Here is a 13228-nt window from a genome sequence, read left to right as displayed (position 1 = left end):
CATGATGAGAACACTGTCATCTTGATCCTGGTCTTAGGGGAAAGCTTTTAGTCTTTCACAGTCAAATATATCAGATTAGAGTTTTTTTAAAGATGACTTTTATCTTGTTTATAAAGATCCCTAGTTTTTTGAGAACTTTTGTCAGGAATGGATGTTGAATTTTGTCAAATGCTTTTTTGTATTTATGAGATGATTGTAGCCTTTCTATTTTTCAGTTTATCAATATGATGAATTACATTGATTGATTTTGAATGTTAAATCAAACTTGAATTCCTGGGATAAGTCCCAGTTGGTTCCTGGGTAGTTTCCTTTCTATATATTATTGAATTAGATTTACTAACCTCTGTTGAGAACTTTTGCATCTATGTTCATGGGAACATTGGTCTATAGTATCCTTTTCTTGTAATGTCTTCAGCTGATTTTATATCAAGTTAGTGCTGTCCTAATAAAATTGAAAATGTCTTTTTCTTCAGTTTTCTCAGAGTTTGTGTAGTACTGTTGTTATTCTTAGATATTTGGTTAAGCCACCTAAGCCTAGAATTCTTTCTAGTAGCTTTGTAGGAAGGTTTTTAGGGACAAATTTCTTTACTAGAAATAGGGCTCTTTAGGTAATTCTTCTTAAATGAACTTGATAATTTCTTTCTTTCAAGGAGTTTTTCTACTTCCTGTAAGTTGACATATTTATTAATGTAATGGTCCTGTGTGTGTGTGTGTGTGTGTGTGTGTGTGTGTGTGTGTGTGTGTGGTCCTGGGGATTGACCCAAGGGCTTGGGCATGCTAAGCACACACTGTCTCACTGAGCTCTGGCCCCAGCCCTGTAATGTTGTTCTTATTGTTACCTTATTATTATTTCAACAGCTTGAAGACTCTGTAGTGACATCACCTCTCAGTTCTGGTATCTCTTTTTTTCCCTGATTTGACTTGAGGCTTTTCAATTTTATTGATCTCAAAGAACCAGTTTTGGATTGATTGTTTTCATTCATTTTTCTCTATTATTTTTCTATTTTTTTACTTATAACCACTCTGGTTTTTATTTTTCTTTACTTTACTTACTTTGGGTTTAATTTTCTTTGCTGAATTTCTATAAGGATGCTGGATCTTGATTTGAGGCCTTTTTTCTACTGTAAGCATTTGGTGCCATAATTACTCCTTTAAAGGTATCTTACATATGTTTTATATGTGTTTTCATTTTTATTCATTTCAAAGTACTTTGTTTCTTTGTTATTTCTTCTTTGATCCATGGACTATTTAGAGGTACATTAATTAGTTTCCAAATATTTGGTGATTTTCCAGAAATATTTCCATTATTGAGTTCTAATTTAATTCCATCGTGGTCAGAGAATACATGTTGTATTTGAATTCTTTTATATTTATTGGGAGTTTTATAGACATCTTAGTAAAAATTCCAAGTGCATTTGAAAAGAATTTATTTTCTATTTATTCTGGGGTGGGGGTTACTGGGGATTTAACCCAGGGGGCACTTTACCACTGAGCTACTTCCCCAGCCCTTTTTATTATTTTTTTTTAATTTTGAGGCAGGGTCTCACTAAGTGGTGAGGCTGTTCTCAAACCTGCAATCCTCCTGCCTCATCCTCCAGAGTTGCTGGGATTACAAGCATGCACACTATGTCCAGCTTTTCCTTCTTTGGAATTGAACATTTTGTATTTCATTTTATCTCATTTGCTGACCTATCAATTTTAACCTTCCTGAACTACAGAAATCCTATTAAAGAATAAATGTTAACCGCCCTACATTCTGCAGTAATGCGTTATGTAGCAACAGACAACACGTATAGAACCTGACAGGTAGACTTCCCCAATTCTGAACATCTTCATCAGCCCCTAAGGGTTGGGCCACTCCTTGGGTTCCCCATTATGAGGTTTAGACAAAGGAGATAGAATGAAGCCAATCTCTAGGCTGCTTTCCTCTGGTCTGCAGTATTTCTGGAGTTTGCATTTAATATGAATCTTGAGTGAAGCTTCTAATTTGCTGCTATATGTGAAATATACTCTCTCTCAAAAGCCCTCTGCTGGGCATGTGCTATCCATTTGCCAGAGGTCAGTTCTTTGAGAGAAGTTTCTGGAAGAAACTTCCAGTGAAGTTTGTGGTCAGGGGCTCTATCTGAAGCCCACAAGTCCCCTTGGGGAGTTCAGATGGGTACATTCACGAAAGTCACGGAGGGATCTATGGTGGAGACAGCAGCCGGCCTGGGAGTAGAGCTCTGCTGGATACAGACAGAATGGCATGTTCTTTGTCCATTAGTCATTTATACCAATGGACTGCATCAGTATAGGACTAAAGATGAATTAAGTCAGCTACAGTCTCTAGGGATGAATTTAGATATGCAGGCTGAGCAAATTCCCAAACAGAGCAAATGTGCATCAGCTCAGACAAAAGGGGAGGGGGAAGGGCCCAGACTCCATGGGAACCTATCAGGTGCTTGGCGTTTACACACTTGCATTCTGTGTCCAGGGTCCCATCAGCAAATTGTGCAGATCTAGCACAAACCATATGCTTGGTCCCTTCTCAGAGTGCAGATATTTAAGTCCTGACCTGGCACTGTAGTAAGAAGGCCAGCTGGCCCTTACATATTGCTAACACTCACTTTGGACTTCTCAAAGAAATGCCAAGATCCCTGTGGGGAAGGGCATTGTGTGAGAGGATGGTAGCAGTTACTGACACTTGTGACCCCTGTGTCAAGGCACAAAACTTTAGCCAAGACCTTGCTCTCCAGGACACTGTGGCAGATAACAAATCATTTCATCCTCCCAACTACCTAAGGAGGGGGATACTATTATTATCCCAATCTTACAGGTGAGGGAAACTGAGGTGTGGAATAAGTTCATAAAAGAGGCACCAACCTTTCACTGCCTTCTCTCAGGGCCCCTAGAACAGTGGTTCTTCAAAGTGTATTCCCTGGAGGTAGCAGAACCAGAAAACTGGTTAAAAATGCAAATTCTCCTATTTTCTCCAGACCTAGAGAGTCAGAAACCCCAGGGTGGGGTCAGGCGCTAACTGGTCAAACACTTCCACAATTAGCAATTAAATCATGCACAAACCTACAATTAGATAAATTATACTAAAAATAAAGGTAGAAGTACCTAGAATACTTTGCTTCCTAATTGTTTGACTACGTTTACTGTGTCCAGTGCTCTCAGCTTACTCACCTCTAATGCAAACACTGTAGCACATCTTTTCCCAGCTCCACCTTCAAAGACATCATGAAAACACATGGAGGGGGAGGGATGTGAATATCACAGAGGTTGGCAAACACTACAAATCATGGTGCTTTTTTCTTTGTTGCTAAACACCACTGCAACACCAGCTAGTTCTTTCAGATTGAACAAGCCCTAGGGTGATTTGGGAAGTAAGCTCAAGCAAGGCTGAGTATTTCAGTTGGATGCTTTATATTGACTCCTTATTGTCCTGTTATCCCAGTCTTCACACGTCAAATCACTTAGACTTATCACTTATCACTCCCTCTGCTACCCTGCCCTCTGGCCCCACCTCAGTGCCTAAACCCCTGGAATCAAAGCCTGGCTCTCGATGTGTGGAAGGTGGGGGATCAGTGCAGCTGAAGGCCTGTCCCAAGAGACCCTTGCCATGGTGGAGACACATTTAGAGTCACCTGTGAGCAAGGTGAACGGCAGATCTCAGAGTCACAGCGTGGCTTCTTGCAAGAAAATTCAGCCTGCTGTCGGAAATGAGGGAAGCACAGTGGGGGAAATAGGGTTCCAGTATCAGCCCCCCCCCACCCCCCCCACCCCCACACACCCCTACCCCCACCCCCCACACCCCCCCTGTCACCAGATCACGCCCCAGCTCTCTCTGGCCAACTGTGGAGCCCAGGGGCAATTGCTTTGCATCTCCCATCTCCACCTACTGGAAGATGGCAATGGTAGTTCCCTCCGGGTGGGGCATCTTGATTAAATTCAATAGTTAAGGCCAAGAACCAGAAACACAGAAACAGCTCCATAAACAGAAGTTATTTCTGCTTTTTACATTTAGCTGGAGTAGCAAGTAGCAATGTCAATGTCAATATTGTTTCTCCCATTTTACAGATGACAGATATTGAGGCATAGGAAAGAAGAAACATGCCCAGAATTACAGAGACTCAGTTACTGAAAAAGCAAATACCCAAGACGCATCCCATTAGGCAGTGATGGATCTCACCCACGCCCTCTAATGAGCATGTTCCCGTATCCCCAGGCTGCAGTCCTAATTTATTCCCAGTAGCTCCAGGTTCCTAAGCAAGAAAGGAACTGTTAATTCAGTTACAATCATTACCAGCTGGTTCTCTGGTTTATTGCTGTAATTTCTCTAAAGCGAGCATCTGTGGGTAGAGACATCCTTCTGACTTTACGTTGCTTAAATAAGAAAAGGCATTTCTACTTGGGCTTGCAGCGCAAGATGCCAGCAGACTTGTGGGGGCTCCAGTCACCCTGTTACAGCCGAGATTTGCCTAGAAAAGGCCTGGCTTAGCTATAGGTAAATTGGTTAACCAGCCTGTGTCCCAGTTTCCTTAACTGTGAGACAGGAGTTGTAATAGTACTTTGTGTGGCTGTTGTGCATATTAAATGAATTAGTACTTGCCCAGGAAAGGAGCTCTCTGTCAGCACACATGGGGTGGGGCCTGGGGGTGACTGGCTCAAATCAGACAACTGTGCCCCTCACCTGGACATGTACATATACAGGGATGCTGCTCCCCCACCTGGTATGGAGCCCAAACACAATAAGAGCAGAGATATATTTAGCAAACACACGGTTCTCACTACATGCCAGGCTCTGCTCTAAAGTGTTCTGAGTATTCATTTAACGCATATAACATCCCCACATGAACTGTTTTTACTCCTGTTTGTTTCATAAGTAAGAAAACTGAGACACAGAGAAGCTAAGAAATTTATAGGTAGCTGAGCCAGGATTTGAACTCAGGAGCTGGCTGCAGGGATTGAGTTTGAAATGAATTTCCTATGAAGAGACCCCAAAACTGCATAGCCCAGCCCTACACAGTTGAGTAAAAGTGAATGTGAATGAAATGAAGGAAGTCCTCAGCAGAGATGAAAGTCCTCACCAGGAGGGTGAAGGAGGCCCTGCCTAGCCTAGACGGGTGGTGGGGCAAGGAAGGGGTGGTCTTGAGAATCCCTCATCTCCTGGGTAGGACTCACCGGACATGAATCTGGCATATGAACATTCCTGAGAAGTGAGAGTTACTGTCCCATGGTGCAGAACATAGGAAGTTAGCATCAGAGAAATGAGGTGGTTTACCTAAGGACGTACAGCACAGCAGTACTCAAACCTGTCCCTACACCCCTGGCATCTTTCAATTTGGCTATCAGATTTCAGCATTAGAAAGCCAGGTGGAACCCGCCTCCTCGAACATACACAGTTGGCCCTCCATAATCTCAGATTGCATTTCCACGAACTGAACCAACCACAGATTGAGAAATTCAGGATCTAATTGTGTCTGAACTAAACATGCACAGACATTTTTTTTCCCTTGTCATCATTATCTAAACAATAGAGTCTAACAACTATTTACATAGCATTTACATTGTATTGTGTATGTTAAGTAATCAAGATGATTTAAAGTCTACCAGAGGATGTGCATATGTGATATGCAAATTCTACACCATCTTATATAAGGGACTTGAGTATCTGTGGTTGTAGGGATCCATGGGGAGTCCTGGATACAGAGGGACAACTAGATTCATGTGTGCCAGGCAGATGGCACTATCTAGGTTGGGGACTTTGTGCATGATAGCTAACTCCCATTTTACAATTAAAGAAATGAGACCTTGGGTTGTGGATGTGGCTCAGTGGTAGAGCATTGCCTAGCCTACACAAGGCTCTAGTTTCTATCCCCAGAATCAAAAAATAAATCATTAAAATTAATTTAAGTGAATAAATAAAACCAAGATAAGAAATGAAATTTCACCCTGCCAGGACATGGAGGAACTGGATACACCCAGATCTATGCTGCTGCCCCCTGTCACCTCAGAGCCAAGCCTCAGATGGTGGCCTTCCTCTCCCTGGTGTTCTTACGCCTACACCACTGCAGGCCTAGACAGACTACAGATGGGCCCCTGGCGGGGGCAATGGTGAGAGCTCACACTTGCCTCTCCTTGCCTTCTGTCAGGCCGTCCTGTAGGCAGAGCTCCTCCACCTGTGGGTGCAGGCAATAGTGCCCACCCTACTCCACCTGGGAGCCCTGTGCAGGGGCCCCCTCTCTGCCTGATGCCCTGTTATGGAGAGGAGGCACTTGCTTCTCTTTGGCACCCCATTTCCCTGCCAGACCCTAAAGGACTTGACTTCTACCCTCCTCTCTCCAGGGATCAAGATGACAATTTCCAGCCATTTCATGCTTCCTGTGTTTGTGTTTGTCTCCATTTTAGGGATTTATTTCTCTACAAGGGACCCAGGTGACTGAACTTCTTCCTGGCCCTGAGGACCTGGGAAAACACCTCTTTGAGATCAGCCCAGGTAGGATTGAGCACCCTGTGCTGACCCTGATGGGGGTGTCCCCGTGTCCCCTGCTTGGGAAGCGCAGATCCCCATGTTGTGGCTCTTTGAAGGAGTTTCAGCACTCTCTCCAAGCACAACTCAGAGACTTGGGTCTAAAGAACAGTGCACATTGGGAAGGAATTAGACCATCCACTAAGGTGTCTGGATAATTAGCTTTTGGGTGAGAGGAAGATGTGTATTTTTAAATTCATGATAAATGCAGAGAAAGAAACTTGTCATCCTAGGGTGAAGGTCCAAGGGTAAGGAAATCCAGAGTCAAATGCTAGCCTAGATTTAGAAGGTTGAAATGAGACTTATCATGAATCCCAAAACAGAACTAGGATGTATGGGAAAGAAGGTAAATAATTTAGGTCAAAGAACTGTTATCCCATTAGGAGTTATAAAACCATTATTTGAAGCTCCAAGTTTTACAATGTGGTTGTTACTGAATGAAGTCAAAGTATCTGGCAGATGAGGCTCTCTGGTTTTGCAGTTGGGCAGGGTTTTATTTAGTTTGGCCTCCATCAGAAGCAGAGCCTAAGACAAAGATCTGAGCAGTTTATTCTGAAGGTAGCCCCAGAAAGCATGGGGAAAGGGACAGGGAAGGGAGGGAGCCAGTTGGGGTATGTTAAGGAGCAGATTGCCACTTGGGCAACCCACCAGTCCAGTGACTCCCGAGATGGTGCAAGGCAGGCCTCAGAAGTGTCTTGCCCAAGGAATGGGAGACTAGGGACATACCAGCCAACCATTGAGAGCTGCATCCTATAGATTGCACCCTTCTCCTGCCCCATGCATGGACCAAACTACCTGTAAACAGAGATGGCCTTCAGCAACAGTTGCAGATGCTTGAGGAAAGAGGCCACTAGCATGATGGGAAGAGTGAGTGTGAAGGAGTCTGGGCAGAGGACTGGGAAGTAGCAGGTAAGCAGTAGCCTCCCTAGGGCTCTCTGAGCCAGCAAGTTTACAGTCACAGAGCAGCGCAGCCCCCCCAGCCACTCTGATGGAATGATCTGGCTATTGTCTGTCTACTGGGGGGATGGATCAGCCTAGGCTCAGGACAGCAAGCTGCAGCCCATCAGGAGCAGGAGTAAGCAACCCAAGCTCATATAAGGTAACTTATTCACAAGTTTCCAGGGATCAGGACATGAATATCTTTGTGGGCCATTATTCCTGCCTACCACAATATTCAAAACACCCCTCTAAGGTAAGGGGTGTTTTGATAACTTTTATAAAAACAGACAGTGGGGATTAGAAAGAATAAGCCACTTTCCCAATGACATGCAACTGGATCGTAGTAGAGTTGGGGCTTTGACTTAGTTTTCTGTTGCTGTAACTGAATTCTACAGGCTGGGTGATGAACAAAGACTAAACGTTTATTCAGCTCATAGTTTAAGAGACTGAGAAGTTCAAGATCAAAGGGCCACATATGGTGAGGTCCTTCTTGCTCTGGGGACTCTCTGCAACATAGGGCATCACATAGTGAAAGGGGTGCACACAAGAGAACAGAGCCACACTGACGTTTATAGCAGACCACTCTCTGATAACCCAGTCAACCAAAGATGGCTCCATCCATTCATGAAAGCAGAGCCTTCGGGACCCAATCATCTCTAAACCCCCATAATGGGGATTAAGTTTCAACATGAATTTTGGTGGGGACATTGACGCCATAGCAACCTTGAACTCAGGCCATTTGGCTTCTTAAGCTACACACTGGAGTTTGAGTCCAACACAGGCAGCTGACCCCCTGAGGCCTCCTACAGGATCTGTCATCTTCCCTATCTGAGCTGGGCAGTCTGGGGACCTGGTTACAGGAAGGAATGCCCTGAGCCCCTTTTTTCTGAGTACAACAATGGTAGCTTGACAAACACCAGATTCACGCAGGTGCCCAGAGTTGCCTATTTCTACTCTCCTGTCTTTGGACACATAGCCACTCCTGAAGGCCTTAGGGTGGATGTAGGTGTTTGCTGTGGCTGCTTAGGGACAGCAGGACAGGGGTGGGCAGGGAGGGAAGTTTGCCTGTCTGGAGTGCTGCCCATCCAGCTAGAGCAAACACAATAGCAGTGCTTCCCAGGACCCTAGAGTGACTCTCCTCCCCACCTTTAGGGGCTCTGGATTCTGGAGCTTCCTGTCAGCCTGGTCCAATGGGGACCAATGAGGCTGCACCCAGGGCTAACGCCTGGTTCTGACTACAGCTGGGGAAGCTCCCCTCCCTTCATGGTGATGAGGGTGTGGCAACCCAGGGATGTTAAGTGAACCTCCCCAAATCAAACAGCTAGCTTGCAGATAAGGGGGACTGGACCTTCCCTGGTCAGCCTGACCTTAGGATGGTGAGCTTTCTTTTGCCACAGTCGCAATGGCTCCAGCTGTGGGCTCTGTTGGTACTGAAAATTAATGATGGTGATGATGGTGATGATGATGATGATGAGGTTGTTGTTGGAGTAACCCCATCTTCAACCACAATCTCAGGAATCTCAAGAAGCCCACTCACTGATCCAACTCAGTTATCCCTGACTGAGAGTGTCCCCGACAACCTGGAGGGGGCCTGGGGTGGGCAGGGCACAGTCTCTGCCCTGAAGACATCAGGAGGCATTTTCTTCTCAGCTCACAGCGAGATAAACAGCTTAGTTGCTAAGAGAAGAATTACTTGGCATAGGGGCAGGAAGTGTTGCTGAGGGGGTCATGTCCCTGGGTCTCCCTGCATTGAGTACAGCTCCTTAGGAAATGTGCACAGAGATTAACCATGGGCTGCGTGGGCAAGGGGTAGTCCGTGTAGCTAGGGGACCCATGGGACTCTCTGATAATTCTGAGGGTGCCTGAGTGGTGGGCACTGGACATGGAGAACTAAAAGGAACAGAAAGAAACCTAAGAGCCAAAGCTCAGAGTCCAGGCCCAGGTCCAGGGCTGGGGGATCCGTGGCAGAAAAGGAAAAGGGAGGAAGGATTTGATCACCCCCATTAGACTCAGAGTTCTGGAAACTAGAGGCCAGGCAGGGGCACATGAAAGTCCCTCACTCCTCACCAAGCATGCCCCATCCCTTTAAGACAAGAAAGATCTTGATAATTCTTGGAAATATGGAAGAACTCCAAGTATATGCATCAAACCAACTACATACATTTCAAGTCATCATTCTGTTTGCACTCTTCAACTGTATAAAGTGATGGTTTTCCAAGATATCATTTAAAACATGAGGCAATATTTTGGAATGGAATTGACCAAATTATGTTGTGTGTGTGTGTGTGTGTGTGTGTGTGTGTGTGTGTGTGTATGACTATGTACCAACAAACCCCATTAATATGTATAATAAAAATTTAAATAGGTTTTTTTTAATATTTAGTTTTTAGTTTTAGGTGGATACAATATCTTTATTTTTATACGGTGCTGAGGATTGAACCCAGTGCCTCATGCATGCTAGGAAAGAACTCTACCACTGACCTACAACCCCAGCCCTTAAATAGGTTTTTAAAGAGACCAAAAAAAAAAAAAAAAGAGGAAAAACTATACTGTTAGTGCCATCTAGTGGAGGGATCTGCCAATTCCACTACCAGCACAGTGCAAGCCCTCCTTCCCATCTCCAACTTTTCAGCGTATCTGCGCCTGATTTCAAATCATCTAAGAACCCACATGGCCTGCCATGGAGCAAGGCACTGAAGAACAGTGTTACAAATGGCTTTAGTTCCAGTGAGGCTGCCTCTCTTGTCCAGATGGCCACCGGCTCTACCCTCCACTTAGTCAATACACAAAGAGTGCAGAAAGATGGAAACAATTGCTTTGGGTAGAGGTAAGGGTCCACTCCCTGAAACCATGAGAACATTCAGGGGTATCACTTATAAAGTTTAAAGGAGCCTGACATAAGGGATGACTGGCTTTTTGTGTCTTGCCTATATAGTTAGTTATACACAAGATTTGTGAAAATCAAGTTGGACTACGATAGCAAATTGGCAGATTGCCCAAGCAGAGGGGAGGCCAGGCACATGGGTGTCCCTCAGCATTTGGTTCTTGAGTGGAACCATTGGCCTGGAGAAGAGAGGATAAGATGGAGCTACAAACTTGCAAGAAGTCTCCAGGTGTGGGGTAAAGAGGACGATGATACCACCAGGGAGTCAGTTGGGATTTGGGCTGGAACACAGTGAAGATTATCAGTGCCTAGAGAAGTGCTTTGGGTGGGAACCTCGTGCAGGTAGGCCACCTAGTCCACCCACCCCTCTCCCCACGTCATCAACCAGGGAAGATGCTGCACCCTTGCCCAGGTCAGCAAAGAGGTGTTTGCCTTTCCCATCTGCCTCCTTCCTAGTCCAGGGAAAGACTGGAGAAGCAATCCCTCTCACCCTCCACTACCACTCATATTCCTGAAAGATTTGAACAGACCTGAGTGAACAGAATCAAGTGTCAAAAATCTGAATGAAACTGTTTGAATAAATTAAGAGTGACAGACACACTCTGGACTTTGGGTAAAAGTTCCAAGTGAGCTGCTACTCAAAGGTGGAAAAATGTCAGGGAGGGCTGGGGATGTGGCTCAAGCGGTATCGCGCTCACCTGGCATGCGTGCGGCCCGGGTTCGATCCTCAGCACCACATACCAACAAAGATGTTGTGTCCGCCGAAATCTAAAAGAATAAATATTAAAAAAAAAAGAAAGAAAAATGTCAGGGAGAATATTAGAAAAAGAAAATCCTTTCATATGTATTCTCCAATGAGTTTAGCTTCTTCATATTAGGTAGGGTAACTTCTCTTGACAGCCCTCAAATCACAGGATCTTGACCAGTATATGTATTTGTCTTTTACATATAGTCATAATGAATGTTCCTGTTTGGCAGGCAGCTGGTCTCCAAGCATCTTCCTATCTTGTGTCTTTGCCTTTTGAAAACTGTGGCTTACAAGAGCATCTTGGTTATCTCCAAGCTAAGCAGCCAGCAAGCCAGGGAGGTATACTGGTCCAGACATCCAAAGCTTGCTAATCATCTCCTTCAAGCCCACTGTAAGTCACCTGGCCTTACTTAAGCCCAAGGGATGCTGGGAAATGTAGTACAGCTGTGCCCAGGAGGCCAACAAGTTTGGTTTAATGAGCAGTCAGTAGTCCCACCATAGTGCTCAATGAGCTAGTTAGGCAGAAGCACCAGTGTGTGAGTGTGGTGAAGACAGGCACTGCATGCATCCAAGGAGCTCAGTAAATGGTTAATTGAATTTAAAGTAAGTTTTGGAAGCAAGAGGGGGGCTAAACTCATTGCCAGAATGGAAAGTGGTCTTCTGGGGGGGGGGGGGATACTGAAATAGGGCTACAGTTCCCAAACCTTCAGAAGCCTCAGAATCACCCAGAAGGTTTTTGAAATACTGGTTGCTGAGCTGGAGGTGGGGCAGAGGTAGAGAGGTGGCCCTGGCATAGAAACCAGGGAACTTAAAATCTTCAGACGGGGAATGAGGAGAAACTCAGAGAGGGAGTGAGTGAGAGGAGGTCTGTAGGGGGGACCAGAGAAAGCTATAACCAGTATTTTAAGAACATAATTATTAACATGGGGGTGGAAGAGAGCAGGACAAAGTGTGGAGATGTTGCTTTGTGCTTTGATCTCTCCACCTTTCTCCTTCATTCCAGCCAGGCCTCAGATTCATTTGCCTCCATGATAGGTGATGCCCTACGTACACCTCTCCCCTTCTCCCAGATAATTATGATGTGCAGAGGAAAGGGAGAGAGGCATCCCCCCCACCAGCAGTCACCCCCGCCTCTGGCAGTGCCTCAGAAAGGTGACAACTCCCAGGAAGCTGGCCACAAGCACCAAAGTCCTGACCCAGGCAGATACCCAAACAAGGCAGAGAAATGAGAGTCTCAAGTGCCTGCAAACAAAGGTACCAGATGACTACCAGGACCAAGAATGGCCCCTAATCCTTTTATAGGACTCACCTAAGCCTGGTCACAAGAAAAGGGAGCCCTCACACTTTCCCAATAGGGACCTGGGAGAGTGGGGCTCAGGGGTGGAATTCACAGGATTTCATAATAAATGTAATAGTTGCTAAGTTCCTGAGGTTGTAGATCAAGATATGCAGAGTTGCCACAGAACTTATGGAGTTCTTTCTAAAGTTGAAGACTGAGCACCACCACATTGATACTTACTGTACTTCTGGGACGAACCTTTACTAACCCATTTACCAGATGAGGCTCCTGTGACTCTGACAGACCAACTAACTTGCTAGGATCCCACAGCCAGTTGATGGCGGAGCTGCAACTTGAACAGCTCTAATCTTGGAGCCTGCCCCTCTTCAGAGCTGGCTCCCAGGTCACGCTTGAAGGAGCCAGGCCCCACAAAGGGTCTGGGGCTCAAGGGCTCTGCATGTTCTGCCTGCCTGGGATTCTTCTCTACCAGGGCAGTTGCCTGGCAAACCCTGCCCCTCCCTGTCCTTCAAAAGCTATCTGAGGTTTGCAGACTTGATCCTGTGGGCCTCCCAGGCTCTTGGGTTTCTTAGCAATCCTGGCATCTGGCCCAGGGCCAAGTTTAGGCCTTCCTCTAAACCTGCAAGGGGAAGGGGGCGCCAAGAGGTGGAGAGGCCTGCTATTAGTATTCTGGATGAAAAGAATTGCTAAGACCTTGGGACAGGACAGTCCCCAGGAGATGATCATGGATTAAGAAATCTTGATTAAGTAATCAATAAAGCATCTCAACTTATTTCTAAATATCCTCTTCTGTAATTAGTACAGTGCTGCCAAAGGGAGGCAGATGGGTTGACTGCAGGATTCGGA

The 13228-nt window shown here is 45.5% G+C and overlaps 1 protein-coding gene across 1 annotated transcript in view; it reads left to right on the top strand.

Moving 5' to 3' along the window:
• The window catches only part of Arhgap22 (Rho GTPase activating protein 22), a 156486-nt gene that overhangs the window by 51804 nt on the left and 91454 nt on the right, over positions 1-13228 (top strand). The window contains exon 3 of the mRNA XM_077798688.1: positions 6394-6481. Within this exon, the coding sequence (XP_077654814.1) occupies positions 6394-6481 (88 nt within the window). The remainder of the gene's footprint in view (positions 1-6393; positions 6482-13228) is intronic.

The sequence above is a fragment of the Urocitellus parryii genome, chromosome 5, assembly GCF_045843805.1.
Source record: "Urocitellus parryii isolate mUroPar1 chromosome 5, mUroPar1.hap1, whole genome shotgun sequence".
Classification (NCBI taxonomy): domain Eukaryota; kingdom Metazoa; phylum Chordata; class Mammalia; order Rodentia; family Sciuridae; genus Urocitellus; species Urocitellus parryii.
The sequence above is the reverse complement of the archived record's forward strand: the minus strand, read 5'-3'. Positions and strand labels throughout refer to the sequence as shown.